This window comes from Talpa occidentalis, unplaced genomic scaffold (assembly GCF_014898055.3).
Source record: "Talpa occidentalis isolate TD23 unplaced genomic scaffold, MPIMG_talOcc4v2.1 talOcc4.10, whole genome shotgun sequence".
NCBI lineage: Eukaryota > Metazoa > Chordata > Mammalia > Eulipotyphla > Talpidae > Talpa > Talpa occidentalis.
In genome coordinates this window covers 73,035,883-73,055,526 of record NW_023600993.1, presented here as the reverse complement: position 1 = coordinate 73,055,526, position 19,644 = coordinate 73,035,883, and the positions used below count along the sequence as shown (strand labels likewise).

Below are 19,644 nucleotides of genomic sequence, written 5' to 3'. Positions count from 1 at the left end.
AGCAGGTGAACCTTACAGGTAATCTCAGTGCATTATTTCAGCCTCAGAAACAGTCCAGGGGTGGGGGTGGGGGGGCAAGTAGCACAGCAGGAGGCATCATACCTGCTCCTCAGCAGAATGGTTCCCTGCCTTCACCCACTGCTCCTCTTCTCAACTTTTCTTCTGTGAACCAGTTGGTCCTCACTAGCTCACCTGAGTCTCTTGAGGACAGGGACCAAGCCCACTAGTGTGTAACAAATCCTCGCAACATCACAGGTGGTCGGAATGCTTGCACAGTGAATGCAATGAATGCTCATGATCATATGCATCCATGCCTCTTGCTTAGGTCATCCACTTCTATTCTTGTGCACTGAGAGACCATTCTCAGCTAGTAGCCCAAATGAACATTTGGCAATATAAGTCAAATCAGGCCACTCCCACCTCTCACACTTCCAATGCCTGAACCACACTTAAAGTAAAGCCTAAGAGCCTACCATGGCTTTAATGGGTCGGACATGATACACACATCCCCTCCCTCACTGCACTCAGGCCCTGCTGGCTTCCTGTGTCCAGTGCACAATCCAGGACTGTTCCTGTCACCAGCCTTTCTACTTGCTATTCCTTCTGCCTCGAAGATTCTTCACAGATAAATCCCACAGTTTGTCACCTTTCACATGCACAATGTTATCTATCCCTTTACCTTATTCTATATCCTTACAAAACTTCCATCCACTCACCAACATACTATGACATAATGTTTACTAACTAGACCTGTGCTGTCTAATATGGCATCTACTACCCACATGTGCTACTGAGCACTTGAAATGTGACTAGTGCAAACTGAGTTGTCCAATTAGTGTAAAATATACAAATTTCAAAGGCTCAGTAGCTCCCCCAAAATAATGAAAAAATATTAATATTCTATTAATTGTTAATTGTTATTAATTGTTATTCTATTGGTTGTGTATTGAAATATTTTGACTACATCAGGTTAAACCTATAAGATTATTAAAGTTAATTTGATCTATTTACTTTTCTAATGTGACTACCAGAAAATTTTAAATTATACATATGGCTCACACTGCATCACTAGACAGTATTACAATAGAATATAAGCTTCCTGCGGCCAGCCACTTAGCCATCCTGTTCACCAAACTCCAAATGTTCAACAGAATCCTATAATGAGACATTCAAAAAATACTTAACAAACACGTGAAAGACCTTTTTGCCCTGCTATCAATCTTTCCCCCCTTACAATGTCCAGATCCAGCCTCCACTCTTCCTAGAAGCCCTCTGGGATTTACCCACTTAGCATCTGTGCCCCAGCACAGAGTCCAGACAATCAGACAATCAGTAAGTCCAATAACTCCAATTAATCAGCAATCATTAATCAAGCATCCATGGTGTGTTTGTGTATACATATAAATATATATAGGGTGTTTTCATGTATCATCCACTTTATTTAATCATCATAGGAACATAGGGAGCAGGGGAGATGCCAGAGTGTTTTAGAAGAAATATCTGTGACCCAGAGAAGTGAAATGACACACCCAAACTCACACCATGAGCAGATCTAGAACACAAACCCTTGTCCTCTGGACCCACCCCAGGCACCCATACTTCTATCCAAGGCCCAGGATGGCAGCCAGCAGCACATTCACAGAAATGGTCTATTTGGCCTGCACAGTAGTCTGATTGCTTTTTACAGCCGTAATCCTTTCAGGCATTTGACATTATGGGGATTTTAACAGTCCGGGTTCCCATTTTTATTCAACACTTGAATACTTGTTATGTACCAAACACAAAGAACATATATCCAAGAACAAAACAGAAATGATTCCTTATCCTCATGAAGGGATTCAGACATATCAAAACCAATGAATAAGAAAAATACACAATAGGCCAAAAAGTTTAAGTGTCATAAATAGAAACCCACATTAAAGGAGTGGAGGGGTGCTTTTTCCAGTGGGATAGCTGAGCAGGTGGCATATGATTAAAAACTCTAAGGAAAGAAGTGTGATATGAGGACATCTGTGTCCTACTACTCCCGTAGATGGAACAGCAAATGCAGATGTTCTGAATGACATCACTGGATGGGACGAGGAACATTGTCTTTCTAGACACAGGATGCAGTGAAAATAGTATCTTTCCTTTTATGGTACAGAACTGTCCCTGGAAAGTGATTTCCAGTTAGTACAATTAGTACAGTTAGCCAGTTATTACAGTTCCCAGTCTTTCTAACCACATGACCTGTGGAAGGTGAGCAGTTGTGATGTATCTCTTCCTGGCCAAGGCAGCCAAGAAGTGCCTGCACCTTCCTCACCTTCTATCTCCCTTCCATTGGCTCAAGAGATGGCAGTGAGGCCCCAGGAAAGGAGGCTGCAGGAAATGGGGAGCGGCCAACTCACTAGAAATCACACAAAGCAATCTGCTTAGATGAGCAAAAGATAAACTTCTTTGGTGACATTACTGCTAAGTCATTAAAATGTGTTGGCAAATTTGCTGCCCAAGTTAACTAATGCCCTTCCATACATGACTACCTCCTGACTCTAAGTTGAGAATCTGCCAGTACTTACCCTCTCCTCTGTGGTTTTTTTTTTTTTTTTTTTAAGATTTACTTATTTTATTTATTTATACAAGCACTGGGTATAGTCAGAAGCGCAGAAGGGTGAGAGAATTCACCAGAGCGGGGAACAGAACAGGCAGTCTGACGAAATACACTGCTGAGGGGAGCAGCGGGCAGCAAGTGAGGTCTGTCGCGCCATGTGGGACCCTCGCTAGCCGGCCGGGGATCAAATCGGCACTGCAGAGGCTGCGGACAGATTTGCAGCCCATGGCTCAACCGCTGCACCACCAGGGAGGCCCTCCTCTGTGGGTTACTGCAGGCCTGCCTGGTCCCCATTTATGGGCCCTATACTACAGACTGAACGACTTCTGCCTAAAACCAATCCTTGACACACCACTGAGACCTGTCTTCCTCCAGCTCACTCTAAACTCCAACCCTTCCAGTCCCACTAGGTATTTCGGACCCACACATGTCCTTTTCGCTTGACATGTGGAACTAAACAATGAATCCAAATAAGGTGCTAAGAGTTCAAAGTGTCTGTCCATATTCCGACAAAGGACACCAGACGGCATAATTCCTCAATCTTTCTAATGGACAGGGCTATTAGAGGGACAATTTTATCAACTCTTACCCTTAATATCATATCAGTATTGGCAAAGTTCACTCTAATACTAGAAAAGCCTATTTAATTCAGAATGTGATGGTTTACAACTAAATGCATTATGTGATCTTGAACTGAATCAATAAAAGAGACATTATCATAGCTTGAGAGATGTGAATGAATCAAATCAGCTAATAGTGCTATATCAATGTTACTTTCTTGGTTTTTAATAACACTATAGTTACATAGAAAAACATTTGGGGAGGTTGGGCATAAGGTACATGAGAATGCTATACTATTTTTGCAACTTTTTTGTAATTATTTCAAAATGAAGCTCTCCTGTCCACCTGTGATTATGCAGCTGCCTCTTTTTCTATCTCCTTTTCCTAATACATCTGTCCTCTTAAAATGTAAAAAAAAAAAAAAATCTTTTAAGGAATAAAAAAGCTCATTAATTGGATCATCATACATGAGTACCAAGCCTAGGATTTGGGACATTTTTCTAACAATTGCAAGCAAAAACAGTTCACATAAAAACAGTAACTTTAGGAAAAAGAAGAGACCAAAATCCATTTTTTAAAGGTTTGCCTCCACAACTTTTTCACTTTTGAGCTAGTCTCCATCACCTTGAATCATTTTTTCTTGGCAACTCCCTGGGGAACTTTAAGTCCCACTCAGAGGGAGCTCACAAAGTGATTTACCTGTGCCCCCAAGCAGAATCACTATAATGGCTTAGGTTCTGTTAATAAAACCCTGAAAATAAGAATCAGCAGGTGCAACCAGAAGAGACCATGAGGCCACAGGTCTCGAAAGAGAAAGTTCGTGAGAGAGGACATCCCATGGGAGGTGGGGGGAGAGGGGGTTTCAAAATCCTACACTCTTAAAATTTTAAAATTCTTATTTCACATTTTACTAGTACTCTTGGGATCAAGAGGCACCCCACCTTCCAAGAGGAGACTTTTACTTTGACAGCATCCTAATTTCAATATTCCGATTTTAACAACTTCAATAAATTTACCACACTAATGTTTTTCAAACTACATATCATAAAACCAATTTTGTGGGCAACAACCATCTTTTTAAAATAAAATAGTAGAAAGCAGCAGCATGCATCAAGCAGGTAAATGTCTCACTGTGGATCACACAGTTCTGGATACTTCATCAGACTTCCAAAACACAAATGTCCTTCATTTTAAACAATTTAACAATTTTTTTTTCCACTTAGAGCGAAAAATGTTTTAAGTGAATTTCATATTCACAGTAACCTCTATTTGAAATCTTCAATGTGTTCCCATGGGTAAAAATTATCTTGCAAACCTAAGTCAAAAACCTTCCCTGAAAAGCATCTCCCCCAATTATTGATTAATCACAGAGAGGAAAAAATGTTTAACACTGTAGTGGACAGGGCCTCCCCTGTGGTGCAGCAGGCTGTGCGCAGTGCTGTGAAGTTGTCCACAGCCTCTGCAGCACGGGCTCGATTCCTGGTTGGCCAGGGAGATACCCACATGGTGCTGCAGACCTCTCCTGTCTTGCCCACTGCTCCCCTCAGCAGTGTTTTCAGTCCATCCGCCTGTTCTGCTCCCCTCTCTGTCTCTGGTGAATGCTCTCACCCTCCCACACCTCTGGCCTGTACCCCAGTTCTTGTAATAAGTAAATAAATCTTTAAAATAAAAAAACAACACTACAGTGGAGAAAAACTCGGCAACTACCGTCTTAAGCAAGTGATCAAGGTCAACACAACCAATAATAAATTAGGTTGACACAAGGTATCCCCCACATTATGAGGTGAAGAGCACATTAGCACTTATGTGGTATTCTTGCCAAAGTTGTACAACTTCAATTTACTCATGATGAAATATTAGAAAAATTGAGGACCATCCTACAAAATAACTAGCACTCTGCGAATGAGAAACTGTCACAGACCAGAGAAGAGAATAAGGAGGCTTGGTGACTAGATACAATGTGGGATACTCAATTGGATCCTGCAACAGGAAAAGAACATTAGAGCGAAAGCTGTAGCCCCGTTAATAGGGTTGGACCCTGTTCTTTTCTTTGCTTTGACAATTGTGTCACGGATGTAAGATGTTAAGATTAGGGGAAGCTGGGAGAAACACATATTGGCAACTTTGTAAAGTCAAAATAATTTCAAAATTAAAAGTTAAAAAATATGTATTTCTGAAGGAGACAGGAGTTTGATGTTCCATAAACTACACATCATTTAAACAGTGCTAGAGAGTTGTACCTCCAATTCACAAACCTCAGGAAATGAGCATAATATTCAGAGTAAAATTTGCCTAAAGTTAACAATACACAGCCGTGAAGCTGCCATTATACCCAGGCTTTTCTTCAGCCTTTGTCCACTTCTTTCCTCCAAACACCTAACAGCGACCATCAACATTCCCTTTTCCTTCCTCACAGAGAAAAATGTGAGACAGCCCACAGATATTAGGCTATGGAGTCCCAATTCTTTCAAGCACCCACAAACTCAAAGGATTAGAGGAGGCAGGTGGCAGTTACTAATGCAACAAATCCTTTCTGAGTACTCATCTCTGCCAGGCATCAGGCTCTGGGGAAATGAGACCAACAAGTTTACAAGTTTACTGGGGTGGTCACCAGCAGAAAGCAAGACAATAAGCAAGGATGCAAACAAAATTACAATAAACAAAAATATAACACACACACACACACATTTAAACTCAAATGATGGTATGTACTATGAAACCAGAAAACCAGAGTAACCAGATGCAGGTTTCTCTGACAAACTGCTATTTGAGCCAGGACCTGACCCTTGTCTGATCCCGTTTCTCTAACTACAAAGTGGAGCTAACAATATTTACCCACATAGGACTGTTGTTAGGAATTAAATTATGCAATTACAGCCTAAAATACAGAGAAACTGCTAGTAAGTGAATGAAGCACAAGACATAGCAGAGTTTCTAGTAAGTAAATGAGTGGTTGGAAATAGCAACTGATGACAAAACTACTTCTCAACACAATTACATGGAAAGCACTAACTCTCTCAATTTACTTTAAATTTATTATCCTACTGAAATTTCCTCAAAGTGGCTGAGTAGACTGCTAATCACAGAAACAGCTATTTCCCCTCTGCTGGATAGCAACCGTGAAGAATGACTAGATTTGGAAAAGCACAGAGCAGGAAACATAAATGCTCAGCCCAGAGCTGGTGAGAGTAAAGGACAGCCCCCAGGCCCTGCTGGAGGGGACCTCTGTGCCAGATGTAAAACAGTTGGCTGAACCCAAGGAACATTGATAACCTTCTCATGAAGGACTTTCCTCTTGCATGTCTCTGTAACCAGAGACAGACAGAAGGCCAGCAAGTCAGCAAAATAAACCAGAGGTGCTCAGTCCTGAAGAGGAGCCCAGGGACTATAAGGCACTGTCACATCTTCCCCCAGGATGTAGATGTAATGGTGACACACTTTCACAGAAATATTTTTTTAAAAAAAGCTTTAGCTAGAGTGCATCCCAATTCCAGACCCAAAAAAGTAGCAAAATCTATTGAAATAATTTAGAAAACTAAATATGTAATGAGGATGTGTAAAATCAACTTCAGGCCAAAGTGCTATGTATCAAATAAGTAGAAATATTTTTTAATATATTTTCTGACAGAAACACACACACACACTTGATCTCTCTTGTGCAGTCTCCATGAATAAAAAAGCATAAGTTTGATATCAAATTATATTTACTAAGGTCTATGTCACTGAAGAGCATTTTTTAAACTATCAGTACTTATATAAGTGCAGTACACACATTAAAAACATTTAATTTTGTATATAAAAAAATCATTCTTTTTTCAAGAACACCTAAAAGAAAGGAAATAAACCTCTATGTGCTCCAATATGAAGCATTAGTGACACAATCCTCCCGAGGGACTCTCTCCTGAAGGTCACAGCTGTTCCACGCTGCACTCCAGAAGTCTCCTCTCTCTATTCACCATTTCCCTCACTTTCCCCAGAAGGCTTCTTATTCAAGCCCCTACCTACCTACCTACCTCTTCTCTTTTCCTGTTCCTGAAAACAGACACAGACAAACATACCTCTCCTTTCCCAGATTTGGCCTTCAAGGCCCAGGTGAGAGCTGGGGTCCATGCCAGGCCCTGCGTGTCATACAAGGGAATTTGGAAAGATTTTTACCAAAGGAGTCAAACTGCAGAGCTGAACAGGGATTCGTTCTTTCCTTCCTTTAATCCTTCCATTACTAAAAGGTCAATCAACAGGTGCCATGTCTATGGCCTCACCCCCAACCTCCTACACCCAAGACAATGTCTCACATCCCCTCAACTAAAACAGTTCCCTCCAGAGACAATCGCCTCAGCAATCACCTGAGAAGCCAGCAGGACTCAGGCCCTGACCTGTGCAGCCTGTGATGTTCTCCGTGTCCCTTGCTGGTAATGACACTCCACTCTCCTGCTTCTCCCTCCCGCTCTCCACTGCCTGGACCGCCACTCCTGCCTCCTCCAGTGTGGCTGTCAGGTGCAATGGTGGTTTTATATTTACATTTATTTTAGTAAATATATTTATAGTTATTTTAGTAAAATATATATGCCATTTTATTTTTTTTAATTTTTATTTGTAATTTATTTATACAAGCACTGGATATAGTCAGAAGCGCGGGAAGGTGAGAGAATTCACCAGAGCCAGAGCGGGGAACAGAACAGGAAGACTGACAAAATACACTGCTGAGGGGAGCAGCGGGCATGGCAGGAGAGGTCTATCACGCCATGTGGGACCCTCGCCAGCCGCCGGGGATCAAAACTGGCACTGCAGAGGCTGCGGGCAGCTTCGCAGCCCAGCGCTCAACCGCTGCGCCACCAGGGGAGATCCATATATGGCATTTTAATATAAGGTTATTACACACCTGGCAGTGTGCTGAATATTCTACACAGACACTTTCATCTAATCTCCTCAACAACATATGCCATATCATTTTACAGCAATGATTCTCAAACGTTGTGGCTTCAGGAGCCTTTCACAATATAGAAATCACTAAGGAGTCCAAAGTGCTCCATTAATGTTGATAAATCTATTGATAGTTACAGCATTAGAAATAAAAACTGAGAAATTTTTAAAACACACATACACAGCATACAAGAGCCTGCCCTCATCACACATCATGTGACTTCTGGAAAGCTACACTGTACCTGTGTGGGAGATAAGGGTAAAAAAAAATACGAAAAAAATCTCAGTATTACTGTAAAAACAGTTTTGACTTTGTGAACGTCACCCCACCCCCAAGCATCTCAATCATTCCCAACTGTTTTGGGCCATACTTTGAGAATTACTATTTATAAAAAAAGAAACTGAGAGTTTACTTAAAGAGTAAAATCAACTTGCCTAGCTCACTCCATCTGCCTACTGAACAGCACTCACCTTAACACAGGTTATACAGTTCTGCAGTGCTGCCCCCCTCCCTTACCCCTTCTTTCTTTACTGTGGTCCTCAGAGACAATGTTCATTTCCACCACATCGCTATCACCTTCCAGTCACTGATCCCCAAACACAGATCCACAGAAGTGATCCCTCACCTAAGTTCCGATGACCTGGATGCTTCCTCAGCACCCTGAGCCAACTCAACTGCCTCCATGCTCATCCACCCCAAGCAGCTCATCCCTGGCACCCCAACTTCAAAAAAGATAGTCATTCACTTAATAAGGGCCCCAAATCACTCAGTCACCTTTGACTCTTCTCCTCTCGGTGACATGACAACCATGCTTTAAAACCATCAGTAGTGTCCAGTTCCTAATATATTATTATTAGGCAATATTATTTTAAAAGCTACGTTATGCAGTCACCATCTCAGCCCTAAGAGGTGTGTCCTGAGAAGATGTGCATTTTACAGATGAAGAAACTGAAGCACAGAACAGTTAACCGCCAAGGTGGGAAGCCAGCAAGTGGTTCACTGGGGGTCAAGCCCAGTTCAGTTCTATTGTCCAATAGATGGTGACAAACATGTTCTGCATGTGTGCTGTTCAATATGTGGCCACTGAGTTTTTGAAATGTAACCAATGCAACTAAACTTTAAATTTAAAACTTACATAGCTGCGAACAGCTACCATACAGTCAGCACAAAATTTGAGAATAAACGTCCAAACTCCCAAATTTAACAAAGTCCTCACAACTCTACACCTATTACCTCTCAACTCTTCCTTATAAAAAGTTTGTTTGTCTAAAATCCCGGTGAATGTACTCATACACCTACCAGTCACCCCCAGTCCACCTCTCATCTAAGTCTTCTGTGTAGTGGAAGGCCTTTAAAAGTGACAAAAAGGTAGGACTGGGTTTAGATCTATACTCCACAGTGACCTGGCTATGCGACCCCAGGCAGGCTCTTCCAGCCTGTAGCCCTTGCTCCTTTTCTGTAGAAGGGAATAATACTGCCAACTTCCAAAGAGCATGAGTCAAGTCCTTTAACAGAAACTCTCTAAAAGGTCTCCAGGGCAATATACCCCTCAGGGCTCAATTCAAACTCCACCCTCTAATCTAAGAGACCAGCCTCTGAATCCCCCAGAGGCGCTACTCAACCAGCACACAGATCCTACAGTTATTTTTTTGTGTTGTCGCCCTGTCTTCTCTGCCACTGTCTAGTCATAATCCCTTGAGAGACCAATAGCTTTTGTCATCAGTGAGACCAGAGGCAACAAGCCACCTTACAAAGGACTCTGGAGGGAATTTTTACTATCTGAGGATGTTTCAGTTTCTCCAGGATGGGGATAAAAAGCTCTCAGTCAGCTGGTGGAAGGATGAAAGCCAGCAAGGTAAAGAAATGAGTAATACTTCCCAGTGGCAGCATCTCAGCAGATGCCCCCCGGCCTTAATAAAGGGACACCTGTTATCATTATCACGGGCACAAGAGATTAGCCACAAACAATTTCCCTAACACTCCCTACCTCTTAAAATGGGAAGACTTCAGTATACCTTAAAATTACTAGAGTCAAAACACCACTGATAACTTTTTTTCTTTTTAACCTAACAGACATGACACTAAATTGCATCTAAGAGCATAATCAGGAAGAGATGATCATAACAGTCAGAAAATGAAAGGAATCAGGTAAACTTGTTGGGGTTCAGTGTGTGGGGTCCTTAGGTGCTCTCTGAGAAAGGTTTCAGCAGTTTTCCATTTAGCAGCACAAGGCAAGTTTACTAAGCAAAATAACATTTGCATAGACACAAACTGGCAAAGGCTGCATTTTTAAAGGACAGATTTATTAGGAAAAAGAAAGGAAAAGAGAGGCACCTGCATAGATACAGGTGTGTCGACAACTGCATTTGCAGGGGAGAATTTTATTAAAAGAAACGCCTACATAGACACAGGAAGGCAGCCAGAGCGGGGGTATCTTTACATAGTGTTCTTGGCAGGGAGGGGGATTCCATTTCTTTGTGGAATTTTATCTATTGTGAAATCTATCACTTCTAAGGTCTGGCTGGGTTAATCTGTAAGGACTGGTGTTCTTTCTAAGGACTAACAATTCTCCACATTGCCAGTCTTTGCCAAAAGATTTTCCACAGCAGGTATAAGAACTCATTAATCATTTCTACCACGCCTCTAGTTTCTGGCTTTGTGAAGACTCCATCCCAAGTTTTCTACTTTAAGCTTCCATCACACTTTGTCATATCAGATGAGAGAGCATGTTATAAAGGTGCCATATGGCTGGTTGCCAGCACTTAGTAAATGTTTGAGTAAAACATTTTTAAATACTTGCTTCTGAATAAAGTTACAATCATGAATTGTAAACCTAATAGTAATAACAAAAACTAAGCTTTACAGAGCTCTCACCACCTACCAGGCACTTGGTAGAGAGCTTTATCCAAAACCATTCTCTCCTTTGAACTTCAGGGTAGTGAGTGGTCAGTTGCAACTCCTTACTGTTTAAGTCAACCTATCACACATCTAAAAAGATATGTGCAATTACTATCACCATCTTACATTTGCACAAAGTAAGACTTAGGGCAATTAAGTCTCTTGTTCAAATGTACCCTGCTTATAAATAACACCCAAAATCGGAACACAGGCCTGACCCTGTGAACAATGAGACAAATGCAATAGGATAGATAACCCTGAGAATCATCTACAATTTCCATTAAAAAAAAAGTGACACCAACAGAAAATTAACAAATTAGTTATCAAGTTAATATTTTGTTGTTTCTCCAGAGGGAAAAAGTTTGATCTTATAAAGTTGTAATAAATGAAACCAATTGAAAAAAAAGACTGAGAGAACAATGGAAGAAGTCACAAAGAAAGGGTATACAAACAAAAATGTTAAGTTTCTGTCCATAAAAAGTTATGAACAATATAAGTTTCTACTAACACGCTTATTTTTAGAAGCGAAGCTGTGACTGTTCTAAGAAACTGACTTTGGACAAATTAACTATGGTTCCCAACCTAAAATGGCAAATAGCCTCCATCTGCTAAAACTGTTGTAAAGATTGAATCAGATTTTCTATCACTGGTACAGCTCAAACTCTCCATAAAGTTATTTGCTACATGGGATGCAGCATAATGGCTCTTTGGAATTTGAAACCACTACCTCTGCCACATAACCCAATGTCACAAGGTAGTAAAAACAAACTCATCACATCTGGGACTGAATCAATCACTAGGCATTTCTTGCAAGGACAGTTTACTTGTAAGGCTCCTACTTTAGAAATTCAGAATCTCACCTCCTTACCGCCATGCTTTAGGAGTCTGGCTGCAAAAGCCATCTTGTCAATCATTCCAGGCCATTCCTTTCTGTTAGTTGTTTTCTCTTTGCTTAAAGTTCCTCCACTCAAAAAATTAACATTTAAAAAAAATTTCTATCTGCATTTCTATTTTCATAGCATCACTATTTTCTATTTCTAAGAAACGGAAAACAACCTAAGTATCCATTGACAGATGAATGGAATGGATATATATAAAATCTCCAGCAGTAAATATCCAGGAATACATTCTGAGAAATGTGTCATTTGGTGATATCATCCCTGTGCAAATGCAGCAGCCTGTACTTACACAAACCTAGATGGTATACTCTACTATACACCTAGGCAATACAGAAGGACCACCATTGAACATGCAGTCCATTGCTGACAGAAATGTCTTCATGCAGTGCATGACTGTATGCAATGGAATATTAATCAGCCATAAAAAAGAAGGAAATCCTGTCATTTGTGACAACGTGGGTGAGGGCATCATGCTAAGTACAAAAGGTCAAACAGAGAAAGACAGATACTGTGTGATCTCACTTGCGTGTGGAATCTGAAAAACAAAACAAAAAATTTAGGGGCCTCCCTGGTGGCCAAGGGATTAAGTCTCAGTACTATCACTGGTATGGCCTGAGCTCAATCCCCAGGCAGGGAGCTACTCCACATATGGCATAACAAACTTCTCCTGTCTGACCCACTGGTCTCAGCAGTGTATTTCATTGGATCTGCCTATTATGCTCCCCACTCTGTCTCTGGTAAATCTTCTCTCCCTTCACCACCCCCCCTTACCTCTTGCCTACACCCCAGTTCATGTATGCATAAATAATCTTTTTAAAAATCTCAGATAAAGAGAACAAAAAATGGGAAAAGGGAAGAAAATTATAAAAAGATGGACAAAGGGTACAAAAATCCCAGTTATAAGACAAAAAATTAGCAAAGATGTATCGTGTAAGCTGACTACTGTTATCACTGTTGTATGGTATATCTGAAAGCTAAGACAATAAATCCTAAACATTCTCCTCACTAGGAAAACCTATTTTTTTGTATCTATTATGAGATGATACACGTTAACTAAACTTATTGAGGTAATCATTTCACAATATGTCAAGTTATTATGTTGTATACCTTAACTTGTATGTCAATTATATCTCAAAATTGAAAAAAACAAATTTAACAATGTCCTTCAATCCTCCCAGACAAGCATTTAAAATTATTTCTTCAGTTTCAATGACTTTCTAGGGCATTTTTTGAAATTACATAAACAAGTTTTTAATGATTAATTATATAACTATGCATGAGCAAAGTAAAATATTGAACAGTAAAAAGGGTAGAAAAAAAGCTTCCACCTTCACCTGATAAATTATCACTCTTCCTCCTTAGAGATACCAATGTTAGATTTCTTATGAATTGTTCTAATGTGTACATACATTGTTAACACACACATAAACACTAATCTACTGTAGAATATGTGGATATGTGTGGATAGCTTGCTTTTCTCACATAAGCCCCTATCTTGGAACACTTTGAAGATTAACACATTCTTTTGTAAGTGCTGCACAGCATTCTGCCAAACATACAGGCCATAATTTAACAAATTGCCCATCTTCATATGCTAAGGTGTTTATGATTTTTTGTTACAAACAATGATACAACAAACATCCGATATATCTTAGTAGCAATAGTCTATAAAATAAATTCTTAGAAATTGCACTGCTATACTGTCAAATTCCCCAATATCAAAGCCCCAGAGGGTCTGACACTTTATGCCTGTCCCATCACCACTCCTTGGCCAGTATTTGATGGTCAGTTAATATTCAACAATTTCACTAATATTCAACAAATTCACTTCTGGGTCATTGTCTGTTCTTGAAACTCCTATTGGGAAGGTTACCAGTGCCCCTATCTCCAAGTCGAAGGACCTCATCTCATATCCTGGCCATATTTGACACCAACAATTACTACCACCTTCAGTAGATACTCCTTTCCCTGCCATGATGACTGCTGTGTTAGTCCAATCCACGCCACCACTTCCCAGGGGCTGCAAACCAATCTCCCTGGACTCTTAAAGATAAGCACACCCAATATACAATCCCTGGCTGCCTTTTCTTCTGACTGTAACACCCTTAAACTGTCACTGATGTGTAAAAGGTTTCCAAATGTCAATTCTCAAAGCACCTGAGACATAAACCCATGTTTCTGTCTGCAGAACATCAGCAAAGAGGTGAATGTTCTTTCCACACATCAGATCCACACATGGACAGTACTCATCCTGTGCTGGACATTGCATTTGTACTCAGCACTTACTGCTTCTATGTAACTACAATAGTGAAGAAAGAAAGCACTATATCATCCCCTTCCCCAAGCCTCTAAAGGGGGTAAAGCCTCCTTAAGCATCAAAATTCAATTATTGAGGGCCTCCCTGATAGCCTAGGGGTTAAGTCTCAGTGCTATCACCAGCAGAGGCTGAGTTCAATGCCCTGTCAGGGAGCTAGCCCACGTATGGTGCAGCGGACCTCCCCTGTTTCACCCGCTTTTCCCCTCAGCAGTGTGTTTCAGTGGATCTGCCTGTTCTGCTCCCCAGTCTGTCTCTGGTGAATCCTCTCACCCTCCCACACCTCTGGCTAACATCCCAGTTCTTCTATCCATAAATAATCTTTTTAAAAAAATCAATTATTAATAATTATGAATTGAAATTGAATGAAGAAAATCTGATTGAAAATGAAGCTGGGAAGCAATGATGGGAGAGACCTCAGGCACTTGCCACTTGTTGAAACTTACAAGAAGCCTCCTTGTCCAGTAACATGTAGTCAGTAAGACAAGTTGTAAATAAGAAACTGTCACAACCTCAAATTCTCAATAACCCTTTCAAAACAGCCCTTTCCAGTTTCCTCCTAAGGCCCAATAAAACCTAATCTATACTTTCCTTTCTCAGACTTGCCATGGTTTGCCATAGTTTGTCCCAGACTGCAATCCTGTTGCTATTTCTGAATAAATTCAATTTTACTAGCTAGAGACCCTGCTATTTTAAAATTAACACCATTATTCACCTTTATTCCCTTCCCATCCAATTAACTGCCAAATGCTGTTAATTCGACTAGTAAACTGTTTCGATGTATCTCTCCAGCCTTCCTACCTCCACCTCTGGCCTACATGGCTTATACCTTATCTCTTGCCCAATCCTGATACCACCAGAGTTTTCTGCTAAGAGCACAAATATCCCATCAATCTACCTCAACAAGGCCCATGGCTTTTGAACACGCTTCCTCTATACAACTCTACACATCTGGGCTCTAGGCCTATCCTGAGAAGCCATTGCATTGACAACACCTGTGCTCCCCACCCCAGCCAACCTAATGTTTTAGGAGTCCAGCCAGTAGGCTCCTCCAAGTCATTTTATCATATCTCATTCACGTTGTCCCCTAGAAACCGCCAGGCACAACATGTGCATTGTAGGTGCTTAATAAATGCTTTCTAAAGTTACAATTTTCTAGTGTGCTCATCATTATTCTAAAGAAGAAAAGAAACATCTAGGGCCTCCCTGGTGGCACAAGGTGTTAAGTCGCATCACTATGAAGCTATCCGCAGCCTCTGCAGCAGGAGTTCAATCCCTGTCCAGGGAGGTGACCCACATGATGCAGCAGACCTCTCCTGACTTGCCCACTGCTCCCCTCAACAGTGCATTTCAGTCAATCTGCCTGTTCTGTTACCTGCTCTGTCTCTGATGAATCTGCTCACCACCCCCCACACCTCTGGCCTGTACTCCAGTTCTTGTATGCATAAATAAATCTTTTTTTAAAAATAAAAGAAAGAAAAGAAACATCTATATACATGTGAATCCATAATAAAAATCTTTTTAAGTTATCTAAGTGACTTTGGGGTCTTTTAATGTTGTGTGACCAAGTACATGTAGGAACATTTGCTCAGGACTAACAAACTACTTCCCTAAAAAAAAAAAAAAAAAAAAAAAAAAAATTTAGAAATATCATGACAAATCACAAAATCACTGGTTTCCAGTAGTTACAAATAGAAAGATTTCCTACTTGTCAATGGAAAAACAGATTCCTATCAGATGTCCCAATCAGCTGTTACAAACACCAAACATACACTTCCACAAGTTGACAATAAGGTAAGTAGCTGACTGTGTGGTAAATCAAATGTCCACCAACTTGATTGAAAAGCCAATAAAAACAAATGGCTTTGTGTGAACTGAGCCTATCAACCCAGAGACACACCCCATTAAGGTCTATTTCACTCTTCCAAGTTAAACCATTTTAAAAGGTAACTCTTTGAAAGCATCTTTCCAGTCTGATTATAAAGAGATCATTGAAAAGGAAGCACAGATTACTTTTCAATTCTGAAAAGCATTACTTTTTAGAACTACATAACAAGATAAAACTCCAAACGTGTTTACACCTCTCCCCTTCTGTTAATATCAGATTTCAAACACCTGTACTTAAGTGTCCTGAAGCCGAAACTCTGTTAAAGTTTCCCATCCATTCTGTAATCTGAAGTTAACTGCTAAATTACTGACTAAAAGTTAGAGCTTACATTCAGGGGCCAGAAATCATGTCTTCGTAAGAGATTAAAAAGTAACACTGTAAACAGTTCGGGAACTTCTGAGTTGGCAAAGTTGAGAGGAGTTCGCCTGACAGCTCGCGCTGCCCCCATGACCACTCCCACATCCCCAGCTCCCTACCCCACCTTTCTTGGAGGTAATCCCTTCATGTTTATAAAGGGGGAACAAGCAAACCCCCACAGGTTAATGGGATAGGGAAGAGTTTAGAGGAATCTTCTCCCTGGCCTCCTGAATTGCTCACCCCCACCCCTTCCAGGCGGCGAGAAAGGGACGGCACAGCACGAAGTCCCCCGGGCGCCCAGCCTTCCAAGGGCGCCACAACTTGAGTCCGGGGTCCACAGACCGGCCCGTTAACACTTCAACCCCAACGGGCATTTGACAGGAGCTGCCAGGGAGGGAGACCCAGGCGGCCTCACTCACCTGCGATTCATGGGCCGGACCCTCACGGCCACCTTGACTGATGCCATTGCTCATCCCGGCCCGGCCGGCGCAGACTCCCGGCTGCCCAGCGCCCACAGGCCCCAGAGACTCCCGGGACTCGGACGCGGCCCCCGCCCACTTCCCTCGGCCTCCGCCCCTCGGCTCCGGCGGCCCCGGCGGCCCGCGGCGGCCCCACCTGCCAGGTCACTGAGCATGCCCAGAGCGGCTCCCGCCCGCGTGATCCGCGCGCCGGGCTTTGGCGGCGGCCGCCGGCGCCGAGGGGCGGGGCCGGGGCCTGGGCGCCGCCTCCTGCGAGCGCTGAGAGGAGGGAGCCCGCCGAGCTGCAGGCCGTGCCCTGTGGGTCGCTGTGGGCGCGCAGGGCAGGGTGATTTCGTGAAAGTTAGAACCCAACCTCTCCTGAAAAACTAGGGAGGAGGCGAGGAGCGCAGCAATTTAGAGCCAAAACAAGGCTCCCAATCCTGGAGGGTCAGCTGAACAGAAACAGTTTTCATCCATTTCACTGAGCAAAACACTGAGGCACAAAGATTATCAGAACTTGTTAGTGGGGGGCTCTGCTCTTTTCTGCTACTCTGAGGCTAGGTGAGGGCCAAGCCGACCTCTCAGTTCAGGAGTACCGAGAAATGAAAACTGAAAGGGTGCTGGTTGTTTTCAATACAGGTGAAAATGTGCCTATGTTGGTTGAAATCAGATCTTAAATGGACTTTTTTTAATACTTATGTTGGTTTTATTTTAATTATAAGGGAGTTAGCGATGGGGACCCTCTTTAAGGCTTAGGGCCTTTGACAGAAGTGAGTGCCTACCTAATAGTGCTCACCCCAGACCCATGACCCCACCCATTGGACCCCAAGTCCTCTGCAGCTGACAGGTGGGGACCACTGGCAGGCCCAGAAAATACCATGCCCACAGGGCCCACGGCCCCCCACATCTCTAATGGGGCCACAAAGGGATGCTCTACCCTCACCCGCTCCTGCACTCCAGTATTTCACACCTTCAGGGCATCAGCGACTAACTGGCCAGGTAGGGTGCTGGCCCAGGTAGGAGGGACTGCTCCTCCTGGAAGCAGAGATATAATCGAGGCCTCAAGAAGTGGAGGCTGGGCTCTTGAGTTGAGGCCTAGCTCCAATACTAACTTGGGAAATTCTCCAGCTGCATTATTGAGTGTCTCAGAGGCTTCTGCCTTATTTGCAAGTCATAAACTTCATGGAACTGGCTAATGCATTAACTGAGATAATGTCTGCAAACTTATGACCCATGCGAACATGGGCTGATTATTCCTTCACCTTCCCTAGAGCACGACAATGAGCCTGGAGCCAGTTTTCCTTTTGCTTCCAAGGTCTAAGAAACTCAGGGATTCCTCCCTGGCTAGCGCAGAGCTGGGTGCGGATTTGACAACCGGCTGCGCGAAAACCAGGAGTGATTTTTTTAGGGAGCGGGCGGGGCATGCGCGATAAAGGACAGCTCCTTTGAGGTGCCGCGTGGGAGCCAGCGCAGCGCCTCTCCGCCCAGGGCAGAGGCGGGGCCCGCCTTAGAAGGGAGCTGCGCGGGGACAAACTAAAGCGGTCGCTCGGAGGTGGTGGGATTTCAATCTTCTACTAAGCCTAAAGCCACCAGTTCCTTGGCCCACCCTGCTAGAATCCGGGACCCCAGCGGAGCGCACCCACTGAACACCCTCAAGACCCACATCCGGCAAAGCCAGCCCCGATTCTTAAAAACAGGTTAAAAATACTTTGTAGGAGTTGTAGTTGTCATTCCAACTAGGTTCTGTGCCTGGGGTTTTATTGGTTGGTGGTTTAGCAGGTTTCTTTCGTTCATTAGTTTATTTCCAACAGCCCACACATGCCTATAAACACTTGTCCTTCTGTGACATCCACATCTGACACACAAGAGACACATATCACCCCAAATAGCGCACGAGGAACTTTTGAACAGGAAACAATGAAGTTTGAACTGACCCAGGAACTGAACATAATAGACCTCACCCCAGAGAATGACCTCACCCCAGAGAATGTAGCCAGAGAATGTTTTCTAATGGAAAGTGAAAGAAGTTTCTCTGGGAAGATTGTTAAGAGGTTGGCTCATCTTCTCAAACTTCAAGAAGGGAGAGTTTAATGTTTTGCAAATTTCAGTGCCTATAGGAATCAGTTGGGAATCTCCTAAAATTGCAGACTTGATTCTGCAGGAATGGGGTGAAACCTTAGATGCTGCATTTCCAATAAGCTCCAGGAAATGTGGATACACCTCCCCACCCCCACCCCCACCTCACAGTTTGGGGAAAGAGCAATTAATCTCTAACACGGAAATATTGATTGTGAAAATCTCAACCATAGGTCTCAATCAGGAGTCCAGTCTGGATAGAATTCAGGGGTTCATATGTATCAATCAGTTATGTGGCCCTGCCTACCAGCCAAAAACCCAGTGCCTTTAAACAAAGTTTAGTATTTCTCACCATTCTGTGGGTTTCTGGTCTCACCTGGGCTAGCAATGGGGCTAAGGACTGAGGCTGGACTGGGTGGGATGTTTGGGAAGCCAATGATTTTTCCTCATTTTCATCCTTAAAAAATGAGAATGTTTCTTTCTGTAACCAGGCAGTTTTCTGGGAGGGCTCCCCAAGACTCTTGCAGTCCCATTTGGGATGTTCCTTTGGTGGAAGGCAGCAAGACAGATTCAGTATGAGAGGTGTCACTCAACAGGAGGATACTCATGGAGCTGCTGAAGTAAAAAATCTACCGTAAGGTCCATGAATTTGAATGAAAAAAAAAAATCAGTAATAGCCTCTAAG

General features: G+C 42.6%; 1 protein-coding gene and 1 long non-coding RNA gene across 2 annotated transcripts in view; one reads left to right on the top strand and one right to left on the bottom strand.

Moving 5' to 3' along the window:
* KIF16B (kinesin family member 16B) overlaps positions 1 to 16,981 on the bottom strand; it is a 286,776-nt gene extending 269,795 nt beyond the window's left edge. The window contains exon 1 of the mRNA XM_037494360.2: positions 16,845 to 16,981. Within this exon, the coding sequence (XP_037350257.2) occupies positions 16,845 to 16,891 (47 nt within the window). The 5' untranslated portion in view covers positions 16,892 to 16,981. The remainder of the gene's footprint in view (positions 1 to 16,844) is intronic.
* On the top strand, positions 9,811 to 11,440 carry LOC129145945 (uncharacterized). Its single transcript, XR_008552183.1, has 3 exons — positions 9,811 to 9,924; positions 10,143 to 10,217; positions 11,319 to 11,440. It is a non-coding gene; the product is annotated as an uncharacterized LOC129145945 (long non-coding RNA).
* Positions 16,982 to 19,644: the final 2,663 nt, after the last annotated feature.